A 23557-nucleotide genomic window follows, 5' to 3' on the forward strand; every position below is an offset into this window, starting at 1 on the left:
TATTTGTTTGACAGTGTTAAAGTACTTTATAATCTTTGAAAGTCAATAAAAAAACTTTGTGCTTCTACAGTTTTTTTTCTGCAACTGGTAGTACCAGGAGTAGTTAAATTTCCATGCACTACACTGATGTCTCCAATCATCCCCATCTGTTATGTGTTCTTGACATGGGTGCCAAGATTCGCCACTTGAGCATCACTCTTGAGGTGAATTTCTTGGCATCCATGTCTCATACACTTAATAATAGCACGGTTATGATTGAAGACCTAATCATAATCCACTATGTTATGGAATCCATCAGCAGGTATTAATTATGATCAGGATTTGGCCTCTCTGTGGGAAACCTGTATGTTAGTTCTTTTAGAGGCTGAAGCTTATGAACCCTGACAGTTTCATACAGCTTTGATGATAGCCCGAAAATAATCTAAGAAAAGACATCTTGCTGTTCCTCTCTTCTGAATAATTTCTAGTACCTGTCTATGGAAGGAAATATATTAAACACTTCACTTGCTAGCCTAACTAATCAAGTGAACTATCTCAGTAAAGGTAGTCCTTAGCCATGAGTGCTTCCTATCAGCAAGCCTAAACTTGCCACCATTCAGGATGCATCAGTACATAGCCATATTTGGTGAAATGCTTTCTTACTGGGTAGATAGTCTTCATAATTCCAGCACTGAAACTCCTATGGCTTTGTTTGGTATCTCCTCCACCTTATTTTTTAACTGAAACAGAAGTGTCCTCTGGTATTTCAAAATGTATGCTTGGCAGTTAACACGGTGGCAGAGTCACACACTTTCTTCCCAAGTAACCCAGGATTTTACCTTCTTTGTTGTGGGTTATTGGTCAGAGCACTACCACATCCCATCATACCTCTCAACCTCTAAGTTCAAGAAATCTGGACAAAGCCTGACAAAATGGGCTCAAAATAGGAACATATTTTAAATATTGCTCTTATAAACTTATAAAGTTGCTAGAGTAACAGGGATTGTTTTAACATACATTTATTGAAGGATTTGAAGTCTGAAACTCAAAAGTATGTCATTATTTAGTGACTTCAATCCTCAGATCATCCCAGTGATTTTCCCGAAAACCACAACTTTTATGAGGAATAAACCAAATATATGAGCCAAAAATCTGGACATTCTTCAAAAATCTGGAGTTGAGAGGTATGCATCCCTTGCTGGCACCCATGATAGATCAGCAATACAATATCTATAAAGATATTCACAAGAATCTACAATGCCATTAAAATGGTCTGGTCTCCTGGGAGCAGGAAGCTGAGAGTCTGGATAAAAGGATGCACTACTTAATGCATATATCAAGTCTTCAGCCATTGGAGACAGTGTTAAGGGTTTTTGGCTTGTTTGCATCTGAGAATTCCTTAGACTTCTCCCATATGAAAATGACACTTCTTTCTCTTGACAGAATCATCAAATTGGAAATCCTCTGATGGGGAAGACAGAGTATAAATTGCATTCAGTGTCTCACTCAGTATTTGAAGGAAAATATATTTGATCCACACAAGTCAGTTCATCTACATCTGATTCAAAGTAATCTGATTCCTTGGGGAGTGGAGTTGTTTCCTTTCTTCTCTTACAGCTAGGTCTCCTCTACCACTGACTCCTGATCTGAAGATAGTTGCCAGTTATTAAGAATGTGTACAAAATCCTGAACCAACTTCATTAATTTCTGAGAATAAGAATAAGAAACAGAAAAGGATAAAAGCCCACAAAAGTCATGTTGTACCACTCTCACATGCAGAAATACCACTGAGGTCTTGCAGAAGGAGCACGGCCTACTTTTGCTCATACAATCTTGGACAATCTTAACTCTCCACTTAATGATCTTCTGGACAGTTAGAGGTATTATGCATAGTCCTCAAGCACAATAAACACTTGATGTAGAAGTCTTTATGCATGATCTGTTCCTATACAGAATAAACCTAAACACTTTCATTCTGACATCAAAATCTTAGGTCCAGAAATCTAGAATATTTATAAACATGTACAGTATAATCAAAGTGATAAGAAACTTTCCTCAATAGGCTACTTATCTGAAAACTCCAAAATCAAGCAAAAATAATGGACTTATAAACAACAACACCATAAACATCAATCTGCACTTGTACTGCAGCAAGAAACTAAAGATGGCATGGACAAATATCCCTCTGATAACACTGATATGGTTAGATCCAAGTGGGAGGGCATATGCCAAACCAGGAATGGAAAGGCTGCAAAGGTCTGGAAGTTAGGTCGGGCACTGGTATATCTATAGCATAAATCCCAAGATTACCACTATTGCAGTAGTGAACATTAGGCCAACATCTACAATTATGGTAAGTTTCTAACATTTTCATTCTTCTTATGCTTAGAATGTAAATAACCCAAAAAAGTCTTAAAAACAATGAGAACTTGCTTGAAAAGCCTTATCCTTTTCAGAAATTATAGCAGACATCATCTCCCTGCAAACATCCTTCTTCTTCGTTCGGCTTTTCCCAGTTGGGGGTCACCACAGCGGATCACTTGTCTGCTCATGATTGGCAGTGGAGTTTTACAGTGTCGAGTTGCCAGCCTGGCGCCCAACCATCCACAGAAGACACACACATGCACACACTCACACCTAGGGCCAATTTAGAGTGTCCAATCCACCTACAGCAAGTCTTTAGGATGTGGGAGGAAACCGGAGAACCCAGAGGAAACCGACACAACAACAGGGAGGACATGCAGACTCCTCACAGAAAACACCCCAGCCATGGATCGAACTGGAGAACCTCTTGTTTTGAGGCAGCAATGCTAACCACTGCACCACCATGGCTGCCCTCATCTCCCTGCAAACATCCAATTATGATTAATGATTCAACCTTCAGCATAGTGTCTTTTTCTACAGTGGCATAAAATTTTCTATGTCTTCTTTTTTGGGATGGCTGTCATTTCACGAAAGTAATATCTTTCACACAGTGCTTAACTTTAGTACTAATGTACTGCAAGAACCATTTTCCTTTTCACTGTGCTGCTTCTGGAATCAGTGACAAATGCTAAGTACTCACTTCTACATTACTTTTGATGCTATGCCCACATTTGGCTCCTTCCACCGAATGGCCAACCCTTCTCAGCCTGCATCAGACCTCAAACTAGTTTTGACAGATCTCACATCATTCTTTTGTTAAAAATATTCCATGACTGCTGGCTCTTTTCATGGCTCTGTCAATAACTTTGCTACAGAAATGTTAAAATGTAAAGCACAGTAGATAACCATGACATTAAGCAGCCAAAGTAGCTAGTCAGCTGTTGCCCAAATATACTAAGATGGTTCCAGGAAGAAGCATGGTACTTATTGAGCATTTATTCTCACCTCTAGCTGAAAAAAGACTATAAAAAAATATTGTGGTTTACACTAGTGACTTTCGATTTACAAGATGTGCAGAAGAACAGTAAAAGGAGTATCGTGTAGCAGAGGTCTTTTCAGGCTAACCTAATCAAATTCTATTACTGTGCCACTGACGTGGGAAAAGACAATGCACCTGAACTGATCATCATTAAGGGTTTTGGCACTGTATCCCATTTTGTAAGGAATTTATAGGATATGGATATGAGCCTTTAAATAGCATTATACCAATGGAACTGTCTGTCTGCCAAGAGACACAGCCAGTGACTAAAAATGAGCAAGTATACACTGGGGATGAAAAAGAAATTAGGTACTCAACATAATGTTTCATCTACAGTATGTTGTCCATTTTCATTCTTCCTCAACTAATGGGTTCAGATCCAATCCTCTGGATCTCACTCGGCCAAGCTCCTGGTAACCAAAAACTCTTGATCTTCTCTCTTACCCATAATGCACCAACCCAAATTACTTCAGATCTCGTTTGCTGCCTTTGTAGAAAGTAGAAGATGGACATTATTATGGAGCTCCATATCTGGAGCTTACATAAAAATATAAGGGCATATAGGTCCACTAAGCACTCATTCTTCCAAAAGCCTAAAGGATGGGGGTTGGTGGGAGAGGAGTTGAAGAATGAAAATGGACAACACAGATGGAACGTTATGGTAAGTACATAATTTATTTATCTGATCTTGTCAATTTTCATTATGTCCTCAACAGATGGGACAGAATCTCCAGCTACCTAATTTCCAGGGCTGACTTAAGGAAGGATATTCCTGAGCAATATCAATTCAATAGATGCCTTCCTCTGGAGACCAGATCTAATTTGTAATGAGTAATAAAGGTATGGGGAGTAGCCCAAGTAACTGCTGCACAAATGTCATCCATGGATACTCTGGATTGTAAAACTGAGGAAGATGCCATGGATCTGGTGGAGTGGGCTCGAACAAGTTTGTCAGAGCAATGACCAATTTGTTATACACAAAGGAAATGCAAGTTGTTATCCATCTAGATAGAGTAACTTTGGTAACTGGTTTACCCAATGCTGGTTCCGCATATGAAACAAACAATCAGAATTTTTGATTTTTTTATCCTATGTAAGTAAAAATGCAACTGTCTATGAACATCCAATAAATGTTCTCCTTTGTTAGAAAATTTGGGAAAGAATGCTGCCAAATGAATTGATTGATTTATGATGGATTCTGACACCACCCTTGGAAGAAATGACAAGTTGGTACATAAGGTAACTGTCTTTATGAAAAATCAAGTATGGAGGTTTTGAGCACAATGCTTGGATCTCAGAAATTATTTTGGCCCAGGTAATGGCCACTAAGAAAATTGTCTTCCATGAAAGATATTTGAGTTCACATGTAGTTGAGGGTTCAAATGGAGATTGTGTAAGAGACTGGAGCACAAGGTTTAGGTCCCAAGGTGGGGTAGGATCTTTAAAGGGTGGACTTAAGTGTAGAGTGCCTTTCAAAAAAGCTTTGCTCAACTTATGGGATGCTACAAAAGAAACATTTTTACTCCAACATGAAAATTGGAAATTGCTGCTAATTGTACTTTAACAGTAGAAGAACCAGCTCCTTCTTCAAAAAGATGCTCTAGAAATTCCAAGATACTATGAATGGGGCTGAGAAAGATTCAATGTTATGGTTTTGAGGCCAAAAACAAATCTCTTCCATTTGCTAGAGTATAGTTTTCTGGTTGAAGGTTTATGATAGAACAAAATAATATGATGGACAGGAGAAGAGAGCATAGGTTGTCTTAATATTAGTGGAACTGGAGGAACCAGGCAACCAGCCTCAGATTCACTATGTTTAGATATATCTTGCTTGTTGGGTAAGACAGGAGGCCCAGAGTTGGATCCATAAACCAAGGTGTTTGAATCAGGTGAAGCCAAAGGAAAAGAAACCAAATTTGTTGAGGCTAATAAGGGACATTGTGGATAACTTTGCTCTTCAACCTTGCAGCTTTCTGAAAAAAATTGGGAATCAATGAAGTGGAAGGATACATGTAAAGGAGACAAGTGGGCCAATCATGAAGTAGAACATCCTTCAGGGATTCCCCCTGTAGGAGGATTAGGGCAAAGTAGCTGCAGCATTTTGTTGTTTGGGGGGACACAAATAGATTGCAGCAAGGCTGGCCCCATAGTTGGAAAACTGTGTTCCCCATCTTTTTCTTCAGGGACCATTCATGTGGTAAAAGAATGCACCTGCTCAATTTGTCTGCTATAATGTTGGACTTCCCTGGACTGTGAGTTGCTTAAAGAAAGCTGTGGAAAGAGATCACCCACTGCCACACTCTAAGAACTTCTCAACACAATGGGTAGGATTTGGTTCCTTCTTATTTGTTGATGTACCAGATGACCTACATACACATTATTTAACCGTACTGCAATTGTCCCCAAAGGTAGAGCATTCTGAAATGCCTACAATGCTAACAACACTGCTCTCTTCTCCAGGACAATTATATGCAAATTGGTCTCCTTGGTGGACCAGGTGCTTTGGACTGCCTTCTCCTGATAATGCACCTCCCAGGTGGAAAGCGTCCATGGTCATTATGGCTTTGGGCTGAGGTGAATGAATAGATGATCTTGTAGAACCTGGCCAGAATGAATCCACCATTTTAGATCTCTCTTGCAGATGTGAGTGATTCTTATCTTGTAAGACATAGGTTTGTAAAGAATTGACAATTGAGTAGCTAACATCCATATCCAAATAAGGATAACTTAATTTACTAAAAGATATTTCAGTCTTTTATAACCACTGGTAAATAACTAAATTTAGAAGGAATAACAAATGATAGGCAAGTTTCCATTGCAGCTTGTTTTGATATAAGACTCAATATTAAATAAAATAAAATGAACAGTAAACTAAATGTTACAGAAAAGACAGATAGATTGCTGACTAGCACAGAGGTAGCAGTGCTGTTAATCAAGATAGTCTAGAACTTCACAGAGGTCAGGGAAGGTGAGCAGTAGACTGACATGCAGTATATCAGAAGTCATTATTTTGCTGAAGTATGGCAGGTGGTAGTGAGATTGTTTAGTTAATGTATTTAGTGGAAGTAGGGTGACAACTGGTTTGGCTATGTGCATGGCTGTACCTCTAAGCTGCAGGTACACTTGAGAAATATTAGAGATATATATTTAGAGATTTATAAATGCATGTGCACTTCTGTTTGCTAGTTAGATGCATATACAATTCTGTTTGCTATATATATATGTATATATAAATATATATATATATATATATATATATATATATATATATATATATATATATATATATATATAAATATATATATATATATATATATATATATATATATATTCATATAGGAAACTATAGTCAGTTAGATGTATACATTTCTGTTTGCTGAAATATATATTAAAGGGTTAAACTGTTCTTAGCTAAAAACGGCATACATCTGTAAATGTAACATTAGGGTCCAGTGCAGCTTGAGAAATTGTACAGTATTGTACACATCGTCTGTTATATAGACAAGTTATCTTTATAGTACAGCATAAAGTTTAAAAAGCTAATAGTCTGCAAAGTTTATGTGCACTAACCAGACTTTGTTTTTATAAGGCACTAAAGCAGTGCGCTGATCAGACTTTGGTTTCAGCACGCAAAAGCTGTTCAGACCTTTTATTTCTACTAGGCACTAACACAGAGGTGCAGCTGGTAGTCTCAGCAAGTACAAGATAAAAACAAGACTGTCACCATTCATTTTAAATTACCTTTCAATGGCGGGCCTAGCCTGTATCCAAACACAGGGGGAGTGGTGCCTTGTATAAGCTTACTTCAGTAAAAGCACAGTAACTAACAATTATGTACTTGATTGAGTCCAGAATAGGAGCACTTCAATTTCCACAATTTACAGCAGCACAGTTCCTCAGACGTCTGAATCTGGAGTGAGACTGCCTTGCAGGAAGGAAGCAGTGCCATAAATTCTCCAGGTTGGTGACATCTCAGATTCAAATGTGCTACTGCCAGCTTCATTTCACCAGCTTTTCAAGTAACTACAAAAGTTTTCCAACCATCTACGGTGATCAGAATTGGCCAGCTGTAGTCAACATGGACTTTGGTAAGAAAATTTTCGTGTGTTACATGACAGCATGAATGTTGTAAATCAGGATAGTAAAAAAGGTAGTAAACACAGTATTACTATTAATATGTCAATTTTAGATAGACTACAGAATGTGTATAAACAGCATATTAGCAAGTGTAAAACATTATTAAGGCAGGTTGACAGTCAGGAATTATTTAAATGGATTATGTTTCACTGGTATCTTAAACAGAAACATGATTGGTATGACAGTAAATGTTTATTGTGCAAGTCATATGAAACTGCTTTCTGTGTGCAATGTCATAAAAGTAGAGTTCAGACCATTGTTAATAATAAAGCAGCACATAAGGGTCATACACTTGCATTGTTTTCAGATGTTAGTCCTGTCACCACATGTGAAATGTTAATTTCAGAGTTACAACAGCAGTCAAGTCAATTATTGAGAAAATCGCCTGCCCATCTTGTTAGACAAAAGTGGAAAGCTACTGTACAGTACAAAACAAATAAGGACAAAGATGAGGTTAATGGTGAACTGACAGAAAAATGTAATAAACTTCTAAAATACAGACAGAATGAGTTCAGAAAGTTTAAACAATGTATGCAAACACTTTTTCAGAAGGCATAAGAGCTTTAAAGTCAGCAGAACAGAATACTAAGACATATCTGACAGCCTGTGCAAACTTACAAGCCAAGAAAAATCTGGTTAGTAAAGAGTTAAAAAGAGAAATTCTAGATCTGACCCAGCAGTTAACTATACTGACATAAAATAATTTGCATTTAGAAAGTGGTTAGCGTACACATCAGGATCTAATGTAACTTTCATTTGGTTAAAGCAAGACACTTACCAATTAAATAGTAATGTAAAACATATGACACTGTTCTCATAGCATATACACAGGGTTAGCCTCTCATAACTAAGCTGTTAAATAATTTCAAAATCACCATTTTAAATAACAGAACAGTTCTAAGGCACAGAAATCAAATTAGATTAATTAAAAGCAATAAAGACATGAGATCACAAGACTGACATGCATGTATTTTCTTTTCACCTAAAGTGCACTTATTTAAAATGCACAAGAACAAAAGGCAGACAGCAGCAAATGTAAATAATGTAACTATATCTGTTTTAAGCATGTGTTAGCTAAGCCAATATCTCTTTTGTTGTTTACAATTTTTTGTAATTGTATAATAGCATCAACAATAGCACAGACTCCAGCAAAAACAGTATTCAAAAGCAATGTTACTAATATAAAGTTGTACTGGGTAAATAATACTAAAAATAAAACCCAAGTTTAAAATGTATGCATAGTTATGCAAATTACAAATACTTATAATTCTAAGAGTTTTACAACAACATTCTAGTATCAAGTTGCAAATGTATTAACAAATGACTAAAGGGGTTAAGGAATCTACTATGGTCTGCAGAGTCTGAAATGCCCAAGAAGGAAAAATGTAAAAGATTTTGTTTTATGTGAGCTTGAATCTTCCCAGGCCGGAATGGGTAGTTATAAGAAATGTTGAAAAAAACAAGACTGGTTGCCACATCAGGTGGCTTGCATTTTTCTAAAACATTATTGTTACTAAAACATAATTGTTAAGTGTTCACATGCAACACTAAGCAAAAAGCAGGAGAGTCTACAGAAACCCTATTTAGTAATTGTAATAAAACATCACAATTGTACATGCCTGTCATTAATAATCTGTTTGAAGGTAAATGCTACAAGTAAAAAAAAACTCAGTTACACCAAGTACAGCCAGTAAATGGGCCATGGTATGCAGTTCAAATAAATTATGCAGGTCCCTTGCTAACAACAACGGGAGGGTACAGATACCTAATTCTACACTGAGTGTGTAAACAGTACTGCTGAAGGGACTAAAATAAAGGTACAAGAAAAAACATATTGGTCGGTGTTAATAATTCAGTATGTATTAAAAGACAACCTTGCCTTTTTATTGTCATCAAGTAATAAGGGTACTATCAACATGAACGGTAGTGAGACAAAAATACCAGAAATACATTTTAATGTTTCAGTAATGTTTAATTAGCAGGCTTCAGTTTAATACTAAGTTTGTAAACTGGACTAAGTGTACATTACAGTCATTGTGTGTACAAATGCAAAAACATTCTGTACAATCAAGAGTATATTCTACAGTAAATGGATTAATATGTAAACAGCATTCTTCAGTGTATAAGCATGTTTTCTAGGACACTCTGTAAATCTGTGTAAATGGACAATTTTGCAGTCAAGTTTTAAACTGTTCACAGAAATTGCTCCTCAGTTCATTTGTATATATAGTAACAGATCAAAGCTTAATATTTATAACACGTGTTTATTTCAAAAAACAAGGCTACAGTGCTTTTGCAGTAATATCCACAAGCAGTGTCACTAAAATCACTGTATAGAGCATCACTGTATAGAGTCATATTCAGCAATTGTAAAATACAGCTCATTGATGATAAAACATTTTCACAGAATGGTCCTCAAAAGGAAAAAAGTTGTTAAACTGGATAATTCATCCAATTCTAGTAGTAATGGTTGTTATCATTGTGTTAACCATATAAAACTATGGTTTAACTTGCTGTATTAAAAGAAAACTCAAGGTTTTGCTTCCTAATGTGTTTCATGTAAATCATAATGCCAAAAATGCATATCAGTGTTTTAAAACAAAAAAGAACTGTTATATATATTTAGAGATTTAAAAATGCATGTGCACTTCTGTTTGCTAGTTAGATGCATATGCACTTCTGTTGGCTATAATATATATATATATATATATATATATATATATATATATATATGAAACTATTTAGATACATACATTTCTGTTTGCTTAAATATATATTAAAGGGTTAAACTGTTCCTAGCTAAAAATGACATTCATCTTATAAATGTAACATGAGTGTCTGGTACAGACTGAGAAAAAGGCTGATAAGCATAACTCCTTAAATGAGGCATTCAGTTGTGTGTAACAGTCTGGTACAAGCTTCAAGAAAAATTACAGATAAGAAATTTCCTGAGACACAGGTACAGGCAGAATGGGAAAGCTGATTTATAAGGTAACATTCACAGTAAATTCACCTTGAAACAGAACAGACTGTGTGACATCAGAGGATAACAAAGTAACAGACTATAAATTCCAAAGGTATTAAACAATAGACTGTTCTCATGGACAGGATCAGAATTGCAGAAGAAAAAAGTGTATATAAGGACAGTAAAAGTGTATGATGTTTAGATCTGATTTCTTGTTAGATCTGCACACTGGAGATACTTTATGTTGTATGAAAAGTAAAATCAGAGACATTAAAGCTGTAAACTCTACAGTATTGCATGTGTTTGTCTGTTATATAGACACGTTATCTTTATAGTACTGTGTAAAGTTTAAAAGGCTAATAGTCTGCAAAGTTTAGTCATTAATCAGACTTTGGTTTCCTACAAGGCAGCAGCATTGAGCACAAATATTTGACAGACATCTGCATTTATTTTTTCAAGGAGTATAGAATAAATTATACTGTCTAGATAGTCAGGTTTTCCTTGAGGCTAACAGGAAAAAGATATGGTTAGATATATACCATCTCCTATGCTGAGTTACTATTGGTGGTTGGTGAAGGATCTTACTGTATTCAGGAAAAAAATTAAGAAACTTTAGAAGAATATGGAAACTAGGTAGCATCAGATTGATAGAGAAATGACGAAAATTGTTGAGAATGGTGAATTTTTGAACATTAGCTAAAACAACACTCCCATGTATACATTTGATAACAGTAGACTTGGCATACATTACTATGCTGTAATAGTTAACAGTAACAGTAAAGTCATGGAATCAAACAGCAAAGTACAAATGCACTGTCAATAATGATTAAATAGACTTTTGTGCCACATTATTTTTTTCTTTTGCAGAGAATGAGTACCTCTGTTCTAGAATAACTTTTTGAATTAAGTGGAGGAAAATTCTAAAAATATTTTATGTTCTAAGTTTTCATTCCAACCTGATTCCATAATTCAAAACTGTATAATTTTAGTTATTTTTAGCAACACGACACATAGTGCATGGTAGGACTACAAAAAGCTAATTACCTGGATAATCTGGTACTTGTTCTTTCATAATGGCAGTAGCAGGATCAGTGTAACACTGTGCCAGGTACTCCTGCACATCTTTGGAATGCAAAAGCTCAGATCCTGACCCATCTGCATGAACTGCAAAGAATCTACTGAAAAGTGAAAAACACATTTATAAAGGCAAAGCAATATGTTAAACTGCTTTAAAATTTTAAATTTAACACATTTGTGATGCAGTCACTTTTAAAGTACTTCAAAGAAAACAAATACATGATAAATCGATTATTAGCTTTTAGAATGTCTATAAAATATCCAAAACAAAATATCTTATATTTGATATCTGTACTTTTATATATAACAAGTAATTGAATTGATAGTTGAAGCAATTTCCTTGAGAGCCAACTGGACAAAGTAACACTGGAAACTGCTTTTCCCAATTTCTTTTTTGAGAAAGAAGCAAACAATTGATCAGATTACCTGAAGGGTCTTGTCCTGTGTAGGTAGCACCATAACTGGCAAAAGACAGCCAAAGTATGTAAAATGTACTCCCCTTTATTAGAAATTTTTGGAAAGGAAAGTGAGAAGTTAATAGATTGAGTCAAGTTAGATTCAGATGCTACCTTTGATAAAAAGAAGCATTAGTTCTCAAAGTAACCCTATCCTTAGGAAAGATCAGATAGGGTGGTTTAGCAGAAAGGGCCTATAATTTTCAAATTATTCTGACTGATGTAATCCCTACAGGAAAATAGTTTTCCAAGAGAGAAATCTGATATCTGCTGATGCTGCTGGTTCAAAGGGTGATTGTGTCAAAATTTGCAGCATAATATTAATGTCCCAAGGATGCATCAGATCTCTAACAGGTGGTCTGAGAAGGAAGGTACCCTTTAAGAACGCTTTCAAAATTTTAAGGGAGGCTATGGAAAAACTGTCAAAGCCTATATGGAAATTAAAGATGGCTGCCAACTGTACTTTGATAGTAGAATAGCTGGATTCAGTGTGAAAAAATTCTGAAAGGAATTGTAGGATGGTAGGAACTTAAGCTGAGAATGTGTCTATACCTTTAGAATTTGCCCATATGGAAAATTGTTTCCATTTACTATGACAGACTTTGGTTGTAGAAACTTTTTGTGAAATTTTCAGAATGTGAACCACTGCAGGGGGCAGCTTGGCATCTCTGGCTATTGTCAAAACTGGAAGAACCATGTGGTTAGTTTCATGGACTTCTGATTCAGGGAAGGCAAGCTGAAGGGATGAGACAGAAGATCTGGGAAGTGGTCCAGTATCCAGGGAGGATGGACTAGTAGAGGTCATAAGAAGGGAAACCACGTTTGACGAGGCCAAAAGGGGGATATGAGAACTACTCTATCCTTGCACATCCTTATTTCCTGTACAAATTTTTCATTAGGGAAAGTGGAGGAAAAGCACAGAGGAGTCCCAGGGGCCTATGATGTACAAAAGCGTCCCTCAGTAATTGCATCTGTGGAGTGACTGGGGGAAATAACTGCTGCATATGTTGTTGAGACAGAAAGCAAAGAGATCGCAACAAGGCTGCCCAAGTGACTGAAAATCTCTGCCACTACTACTGAGTTTTGGGACTATCCATGAGGCATTACAATGGATCTGCTCAGTTTGTCTGCTAGAATATTGAAATTCCCTGGGATATGCATAGTTATTAGGAAACAATGTGAATATATTGCCCATTGCCACACCCGCATGGCCTTCTGACATAACAGATAACAGCGTTTTCCCACTTGCTTGTTTAGGTACCACACTACTGACATACTGTCTGTCCAAATGGCAATCACACCTCTGGGGAGAGTATGCTAAAGGACCTGCAATGCTAGGAGGACTGCTCTCATCTCCACAATGCCAATGTGACCAGGAGCCTTGGATAGTTTTTCCCACAAAATGCTCCACTCCAAGAGGTAAACATCCATGGTTACCACTGCCGCCAGGGGGGGTCCATCACAAACGGGGGGATTCTCCGTGACAGAAGGGGATGTTATCCACCATGATACATGGTTTCTGCAAACTGGAGTGATCCTTATCTTTGCATAGAGAGGATGATGAGTCTGTGATCACTGAATGGTCAGTGTCCATTGAAGAATTCTCATGTGGAATCTTGCCAAGGGTACCAGTAGTATAATCAATGCCATTAATCCTAGCATCCAATGTATTAATCTTGCTGGGGGAGAAAGATATCTCAGTAGAGGAGATGCTGTCATCTGGATGGAAAGCACTCTGCAAGGGGGAAGGCTGACTATTTGAGAGGCAGTATTTAGGTGGCATCTGATAAATTCTGCTGTTTGAGTAGGAATGAGTTGACTTTTTCCTAACTGATGGTGATGCCAAGCCTCTGAAGTAACTGGAGCAAGAGGTCTCAATGTTGACAGAATGTGAAGCTCTTAGGAGCCAATTGTCTAGATATGGGAAGACCTGGATCCCTAGCAGAAGGAGTCATGCTCCTACTATTGCCATCATCTTGGTGAATATCATGAGGGCTGTGGTGAGACCAAAGAGCAGTACCCTGAACTAATAATGATTGTCTCCCTGATGGATACAGAGAAATCTCCTCAAATGTCTCTCTATCTTTATGTGATAGTATGCATCCTTGAGATCTACTGCACACATCCAAGTGTCCTTCCTCAACAGTGTCAAAATGGACTGAACTGTAATCATCTGGAAATTTTAAGTGTCTTACTAACTAGTTTACATAGCTCAGGTCCAGTATGGCTCCAAGGTTCCCTGTTTTCTTTTGAACTAAAAGGAAACTTTAGTAGACTCTGAATCCCCTTGTTGGTCTTTGGGGACAGGTTGGATGACTCTTTTTTTTCTAGTAACTTTGACATTTCTGCTACTGCCAGTTCATGCTGACTGGGTGGAGCATTGGGAATAAGTCTCCTTCATTTTGGAGAAATCGAAAATGGAATTATATAGCCTCTGGAAATAATGTCTAGCACCCAAGAATCTGTTGTTATGGTTTGTCAGACAAAGGGGTGCAAAGACAAATGCCTGCTGACTGCTTCCAGAACACAGCAGGTGGGCAACCTCTCAGGGTTGATAAAAGAGTTTCTCATTGAAGGGCCCTGTAAAACCCTGATTCTGTGGTCCACTTCTTCCCCTTGGGTGACATCCATTTTGATGCCCTCCAAATCTTGTGATTTCCTAAACCATATCTTCTTTCCAGACCTCTAATTCCTGGGAGAAAGATATCTGAAAAGTTGAGAATAGGATGACGGCAGCAGAGAGGTTACCATCTTGGTGACTTCTAGTTAAAGTCTCTTTCACCTTTGATCCAAATGAGGTGGACCCATCATAAGAGGCATTGATGAAGGCTGTCTTGAAACTTTCCACAAACTCACAAAGTTGAAGAGAAGTGAGAATACAAAAGGGAATTAGACAAGGATGCCTGATAAGAAGTTTAATGTTTGCAAATTGTATGAATATTAATTCTAACAAAAGTGGTACAGAAATGAATGATGCAAAATATTTTATATAAAAATGAACTTGAGATACTATTAATTATGGTATATGAAAATGATGTAGTATTAATTGCAAAAAATATAAAATCATTGACAGAGGTGATAAAAGTAGTTGAATATTTATTAGAATAGGCAGGTTTGAAAATTAAAGAAAAAAATAAATGGTTGGAGAAATAATAGAGAGTGGAGGTACTTGTTTTAATAATACAAATATAGACGATTTAGGAATAGATTTTGGAAGTAATGATACAATGAAATAAAAAAGACTTTATAATTTTTGGAAATCTTTTAATGCAAGTTAAAAAAAACTATAACATAAAAAAACCTAATGCACAAAAACACGGCAGAATTATTTTTAAAACTGTAAATGTTTAATAAAACAAAAACAATGACAGCACTTTCACACAAAGTGTTTCTTCAGGCCATAAAAACTAAAATGAAACAACATCATTAAATAGCATGAACAATTAAGCAATTAGAGAACAAGCAGAAATTAATTAATGTTGGACACCTCTAGATTTTAGCTTTTTGGTTTTAGAAAGTGCTAACCGTCATTGCTTTTGTTTTATTAAACTTTTACAGTTTTAAAAAGAATTCTGCCATGTTTTTGTGTCTTAGGTTGGATTTTTTACATTACTTTTCCTTTACTCCTGGCACACTCTCTTAAGGATTATTCTGTTTTTTTTAAATATTTATTGAAAGGGTATATTTTAGGGAAGTTAGGTTATTTAGGGTCAGTGATGATATGTCTGGAGGAAATATAGTGATAGTTATTTATTAATTTATTTATTTTAATATTTATGTGGGATTCACATTTAAATCCAGTTAAGGGTTATCCTATACAATAATATACAATAATATTTAAAAGGGAGGTTTGGGATTAAAAGAAATGTGAATGTATTTTTGTCTTGTTTAGCTTTATATAACATATTAAGTGGAAGAGGAAGGAAAGAAATGGTAGATAACTTGACAGATGCAAAATATAAAAATTTGTAGGATGAATTAAAAGGAAATTAGAGAAATATTAGTACAGTAAAAGAATAAAGTAGGGAATTGAATAATAAAGCAGTAATGTGGAAAACAGATATAAATACTTTGGTAGAAATTTGGTAGAGAGTAGAGAAAGATGATATGAAAATACAATGTGAGAAATATTTCAAGTACATCCTTGGGAAAAATTAAACAATGAAGTGAATGAGGCTATTAAACAATGAAAAAAAGATTTATAGAGTGGGAAGGACATAATTGTTATGAAGGTTAATGATTAAAAATTACTGGTTAAAGCAGAAATGAAATATAAAGCAATAAAGCACAGAAGTTGTTTAGAGTGTGGAGAAATAGAATCAATAGAGCATGTTTTTAGTATGTAGGAGGGTTAAAAGGTTATGGGGAATATAGCATGGGAAGTATGGGAATGGATTAAAATGTTATGGATGGTTTGGAGAAGGTGTTATGAACCATGACAAATATATAAAATGAATGGATGTGTATATCAAATTTGGCAGGCTAGAATAAAAGAAATGGTACTTAAAAACTGGAAGGACAAGAACATTTTAGATCATATAAACTATTTTTTTAAATATAAGATGCAATTTTGTTTTATTGTTTTTATACATATGGGACTGTTTTGTATGTGTTAAAGTATTTAATGAGTAGGAGTATGCTTTATACAGATGATGTGACCTTACAGGCAGACTCTGAGCATGAACTTCAGCAAAGGCTAGGGGACTGAAATGCAAAGCTGAAGGCACATGGGATGAAACTGAGCACAGATAAAACAGTGGTACTTGCGGCATATTTGGGAAATCGGAAGTAGCTGAGAAGTGAGATAAAAGGGAAGATAACAGAACAAGTTAATAGCTTCAAGTATCTTGGAGGGGTGGCTGAGGAGAAAGGAAGTCTGAATAAAGAGGTCAAATTGAGACTCAGAGGGGCTTCAGCCAACTGGCACAGAGGCTCAGGTGTAGTGAATGACAGACAAATGCCAAATAAGCTGAAAAGTAAGGTGTATAAGACAATGGTGTGACAAGTACTATTGTATGGTACAGAAACTTAGGCAGTAAAGGCAGAACAGATGAAGAAGTTAGAGGTGATGGAAATGAAGTACATGAGAAGGGTGATAGGATGCACACTGTGGGACAGACAAAGAAATAAGGACATAAGAACAGAAGCCAAAGTAGCTACAATAGCAGAAAAGATCAAAGAGAACAGATTACAGTGGTTCTGACACATGTGCAGAAAAGCAGAAGACAATCTGATGATGAAGATTTGGGACTGACAGGAAGAAGGCAAAAGGAAACGAGGATGTCCAGCAAAGAGGTGGATGGATTGTATGGAGAAGATCTGCAACAGTCAGGCAGGAGTGTTGAAGAAGGCAGGAAAGTGGCACTGAATCGAAAAAGATGGCAACAATTAACATGATACCCTGACCCCATGTAGAAAACGGGAAAAAGGAGGTTGATGATGATGATGACGATGATGCTTTATTTATGAGAAATATTTTTTTTTTGTGGTAAAAATAAGACGTATGAGAATGTGATTGTTTGCACTGATGGATGAGTCAATAAAGAACACCTACTCCTTTCAATAGATGCCATGGGATTGTTTACGTCCACCTCAGCTACCACCAACTTGAGAAGAGGAGACCGGTTTAATGTCTCATCAGAAGGACTATAATATAATACAATATAATATAAAATAAAAAAGTTACTCATTGTCTAGGATTACACCCTTCTACCACCCAAATACTGTAAAAGTAAAAAATGCATGCTGTTATCCTGGATAACCTCTCCTTCAAGATAATAAAATGAACATGCACACTGTCTGTGGTTGCCCTATTTAATTTCCATTTCTCTGAACAAAGAAAACTACAAGTTCCTTGTCAAAAGTACTCTCAACCCTTATAATAAGAGATACTCCTTATCTACAGTCTTCTCTTAATTTCCTGACCCCTGATAAAATGTTAACTTAAGTGTATACTGCTTAAGGTCACCCCACCCATTTTTGTACAATAAAAATAGACTATTTGTGTTTAGGTTCATCCTCCAATATCTCACTCTTGAACATTGCCTCCATAATGCTAATTGTCCAGGATAGATCTCCATCCACCTCCTACTCCTACTCTTTGAGCAGAATGTGAATGCTTAATATCCTTAGTGGATTGATGTTATATTTTGAAAAGTCAGCTATGAAATATGCTTTAATAAATGGAAATCTGAAAAAGAAACATATTCAGCCTACCGAATGAACTTCTAAAATGCAGATTTTCTAAATTAGAAAATAAAATATTTAAATGAGTATAAGACTGGGGAATTCTTACAATTTCAAATCAAATCCAAATATGTTCAAAATGTTCATAGAAAAAAAACATAGTACCTAGTCTACTTTTAAATGGCTACATCAGATGTACATTTTCAAATACATTTCTGACATGCATAAATCAGAAACCATGCTTTTGATTTTTCTTTGGAATTTCTTTCCTGACATTAAAAACCCAGATGTGCAAATGCCTTCCTGCCTATATTAGACATAATAATCAATACGAGCTGAGCTATAAGTTTTTATAGTTCTTTTAAAATAAATTATTGGTGGATTCACTGGCTGGTTGTACTTTTTCCTCTTGCATTGGTGGTTTCAATAATAATCAATACCACTGAGCAGCTAAATGAGTCTCCTTTATTAGCCGGGATATGAATTACTGCAGTGGCTCTAAGTTGCTGCTGATCTCTCAAGTTAAGAAATACTTGTGACTGGCAGCAAATTTAAAAACATACTTTTCGCAGGTGGTCAAATTATATGCAGCCACTAAAATGACAGTGCTGTGCCCTATGATGTACAAATATACTGCCTCTGAGGTTGCACAGACTTTCAGTTCTGACAGCATCCCAGGTCTTATAAAGCCCTCGAGTTAACTTATCCCCATTATATTCTACAAATGACAAAGTGTTTTACATTTTCTAAGTAGCCATCTCCAGATCAATTCAGGTTATCTAAAATTATTGCTAAAATTAAAATGAACACATTCTGAGATTAAATATTTCAAAATGAGTTAGTATCAATGTTTTCTCATCTGGTCTCAGCATTATTTAATATTGACAATTTGAATTCGCCCAACGTAAGCCCGTATTCTTGATTTATCACTCCTGACAAGCATGATTCACTCAGTCCACACATTCTTCAGTGCTTCCAGATTGTTGTGCTACTGTCTTGTCTCTGTGGCCTTAGATGCTTTCAAAGCTTCTGACTGCTTTTACAGACTAAAATATTATAATTTTTTAGGGAGCCTAATCAATATAATACAATGCCTGATTGATTTTAAGTAGACAAGGTATTATTGTTTATTAAATAGCTCATTTTCATCATTTTGCATGATACAAAAGTATACAACCAAGGTTGATATTCATATTATTATCTAATGTTATCTAACACTAGTATTAGAATAGCTGCACTGTTTTTCTTTTATGTGATTAACTTTTGTAATTAAATCCTGCTTATCCTTTGTGACAGAAATCGAGAACCAGGCTGAGTTGGATAAGTTCTGACAGCTTCTAGGTGTGTGTGTGGGGGGGTAGAGTTGCAGTTAATTGCTACTGTTGTCTGAGACACAGGAATGTTTTAGTTAAGCCACTAAATTCTGTTTATGCCAGTCGTAGACTATATAACAAGAGGCCAACTGACCGAAAGTGGGCAAAAGATCTAAGAGGTTAGAAATTGTCATTTTTTTTCCATTTTGTAGTTCATTTTTACAGTCTGCAACTGTTTACCTGTTTTCATTTTTGTTTTCTATTTTAAGTTAATATTTTGCACATGTCTGAACTTCCAAGATGGCTGCACATTGAGTAACAGCTTATTTATTGCTCTTCCAGTGTGAAAACAGAAGCTCAGCAGAGAAGCCCAGTAGACTTGAGTTTATGGGTAAATTTCAGTAACTGGCTAGAAAGTGCATTGTCTGGATGCCAGGAATAAAGAAATAATACAGAAGACCTAGAAAAAAATCAGCTACAAAAAGCAAGGAAGAAACACTGACTTTGGAGAGTTCTACAGCTGTTCAGCAAAAAGCAATGCAACTTCAGACATGACTTCCAGTAACCTACAGGAAGATATAAGACAACTGCATACAGACCTGGTTAAAATCAACAAAACATCGATGGAGTATATCAACACAAACAACAAAAGTCTGGAAGCAAAGGAAGAAGCTTTAAACAAATATTCAGATGAGCTGATAAAGCTGCAAAAATTAGAGGTTGAAATAAAGAAAAAATAAAGAAAAGGTTGACTGAATATGAGATTGCTCAAGAAGAGATGTTTCAAAAAATAATAGAATTAGAGGACAGAGTACGCAAGGAAAACCTGAGATTTTCAGCTATACCAGAGAAGCTGGAAGGAACAGACTGCATTAATTTTATGAAAGCAAAAATAAGCAACTGGACTGGTATTCCACAGCAGGAGTTGTTAGTTGAAAGGGCCACTGTATGTAAGCTCCAAACCTGACTGTAAGAAAACAACCTATACCTTTAATAGTAAAGATGCAATCCTACCAGCAGAAGGAGTTGATTCTGACAAAATTCTGGCAGAAAGGTAAGGTACTAAAAGTGGGAGACAGCAGACTGTTTTTGGAGAATGATTACTCACTGCACACCAGACAGAAGAGGAGCAAATTTATTCCACTATTCAGGGAATGTTGACATACCTGTGTGAGATTTAAACTGCTGTACCCAGCTGTCTTCAAGGTATTCTTCCCTAAAGAGACAAAATCATTTTTGATGAAGTACATCCTAAGGAGGAAATGCAAAAGTTTGTCCAACAAAAAGTAAGCTGTGAAACAGAAGGAGATTCTACTTCTTTGTTCTTCTGTTTTTTTCTTTGTTCTTCTGTTAATAAAGACCACAGAAGGACTGTACCTGTGAAACCTTTTCACATTTTTCAATGGAAAATGTTGGAGAGAAGGAAAGTAGCATGAGAGTTGACTAGAAAAATCAAGAGTACATTGGAAATGAAGCAGAGACAGGATTTCAGAAATGAACCGCAATAAAACCAGTAACTTAATATGGGATTACAATGCAATAATTATATTTGTGAACTATGACAGAACAAGAAAATCTGGAAATATTGGACCTTTTCAGGGTTTGTTGGACTTCTGGGGGACTCTAAAGCATATGCCCTACTTCATGTCATTAATGCTCGGAAAGTGCTTTGAGGAGGGCAAGAGGAGGGAAAAAGTTAACTGTAGTAAAGATTTTTTTGCTTAAATAGTACCAGTTTTGTGGTGTGTGGTTTTCTTTACATGTATAAAGTATTTTTTCAGTTATTTTAAGTCTAATGGGGATTGCAAACAGGTGCTGCTGTTCTTTTTTTTTCTTTTCTTACTCCGATCTCTCTCTCTTCTTGTTCAACTTTAAGAAATGTAGGCACTGCAATGTATAAAAAGCCTGATAAAAGAAAAAATAATGTGTTTTTTTCATTTTTGCATGGGGAAACAACTGGATTAAAAGACCTTAGACTGATTTATTAACATGTTAAAGAGAGAGCAGGTAAATGAAAAAGAACATTGAAAATTATGAGGCTTTTTTCTATCAAATACATGTAATCTCAGTAACAATTTTACAGCTGGTCTTCATGTGTCCATGGAAACAATCTGATAAAGAGAAACTGGCTGCCTGGTTCTCATGTCTCCATGGAGACAATCTGATAAAGAGAAACTGGCTACAGTCTGGTGGAGAGTGAATAGCTGAGGAAAAAATAAGAAAAGAAAAATAGGCTAAGTGATAATGTTCTCTGAAAAAATTCAGGATTTTTTCCAAGGTAGTTAATGTTCTCTGAAAGAGCTATAAAGATAAGACAAAACCAATCAGCACTTAGTAGAACCACAACCTGCACCATGCAACTTAGCATGGATGACCTTTCTTTTAGGCTAAACCAAGTCTGTCAGTGTAGGTGTCAGTTTCGGACCTTTGTTCCTATTAGGAGGGTAATACTTCAATATTTGAAGGTGTATATAGTTTTGTGTGTTATTATTAAGTCAATAGGTTTTAGGGGGCACTGACAGTGTTTTGTTTGAGGGCTTTCAATAAGACAAAATATTTTATAAGATGTGACATAGGCTCAAATGTACATGACAAGAAACAACTGTATAAAAGTTCAACCTTCCAAACAGTGTATGCATGTAGCACAAAAGCTGGAACTAGACATTTAACAAAAAGGTGTTACATATAAAAGGTGGACATAATAACTTTTTAATATGATGATGTTTTCTTTAATGTCTTACATGTAAATGGTCTCACTGATAAATGCATGCAAGAAAGAGTAGTGAACTATATTAAAAAATGTAGCATGCAAATAGCTATGTTACAGGAGACACATTTAGAAAGAACTGAACATGCAAATTTGATAAAAAAAGGTTTTCAGGATGGTTACTCAGCAGAATACATGGGACAAAAGAAAAGAGGAGTACTTATGTAAATTACAAGAGGTGTTACAATAGTGATAAAAGAAGTAAAAAAGATATTAATGGAAGATTTGTAGTGCTAAGGGGCTACTGGCAAGTGAGGAGGATTACACTGGCATGTATTTACATTCTACCTAAAACTGCTGTAAAAAAATTCTGGGAGAAATATTCATTTTTCAGCAAGGAATATTACTTTTAGGTGGGGACTGGAACTTTATTTGCAGCAGTGAAGATGTGTCTGGGGAGTCCAGAAGGGAAAATATAACAAAGGAGGGTAGATCTTTGAAGAAATTTTGAAAGTATTTGGCATGGAAGATGTGAATTCAGTAATAGGAGTTAGGAGTGATATTACATATTATTCCCCAAGATATAAGAACTGGGCTAGGCTAGACAGGATTTACATTTCACAGGAACATGTGCATTTAATTGAAGGTCTTGATACCCACCCATTAACTATTTTAGCACATGCACCAATAATAGCTACAATAAAAACACAGGACAATGAAATAAGAATAAGACATTGACGCTTTCCCACCTATCTGTTGAAAAGAGATAAATTTAAGGAATGGGTAGTGGAGATTATTCAGGAGTTGTTAGAAACGAAATTTCTTCTGAAAATATAGCTAGGGAGTGAGATAAAATTAAGGTGGAGTTTAAAAATAGGGTGGAAATACAAAGCGAGCTATGGTTATGAAATAAGAATTATTCAGAGGAACTGACAAATGAGAGAGAATTGCAGAATAGGGGGAAGTCTCACAGAACAAGAAGAGGATCAACTGCAAAATGCTAGGCAGAAAATAAGGGATTACCTCGATAATATACATGAGCTTAGAAAGATTGCTGTTAAGCAAAATTTTTTTTTGATAACATTAGAGCACAAAAACTTTTAGCACAATGACTCAGGCAACAGAAAGTAGAAAGGGCTGTTGCCAAACTTAGGGATCCTATAACAAAGAAGGTAACAAGAGGTCCTGTAGAAGTATTAGACATAATTCAGAAATTCTATGAGAGTCTTTATAAAGCAGAGAAATTTGAAAATCAAGAAAAGATACAAATGGAAATGTTTATGGAAGAATTAAATATGCCAAGGTTATAGGTAGATGAAGCTCAATTACTAACAG

The 23557-nt window shown here is 35.9% G+C and overlaps 1 protein-coding gene across 1 annotated transcript in view; it reads right to left on the bottom strand.

The window, feature by feature from the left end:
* Positions 1-23557, bottom strand: part of SPAG17 (sperm associated antigen 17) — a 3638922-nt gene that overhangs the window by 886575 nt on the left and 2728790 nt on the right. The window contains exon 34 of the mRNA XM_044071485.1: positions 11529-11662. Coding sequence (XP_043927420.1) covers positions 11529-11662 — 134 coding nt within the window. The remainder of the gene's footprint in view (positions 1-11528; positions 11663-23557) is intronic.

The sequence above is a fragment of the Protopterus annectens genome, chromosome 5.part0 (genome assembly GCF_019279795.1).
Source record: "Protopterus annectens isolate FY-2018-M chromosome 5.part0, PAN1.0, whole genome shotgun sequence".
NCBI classification, from domain to species: Eukaryota; Metazoa; Chordata; order Ceratodontiformes; family Protopteridae; genus Protopterus; species Protopterus annectens.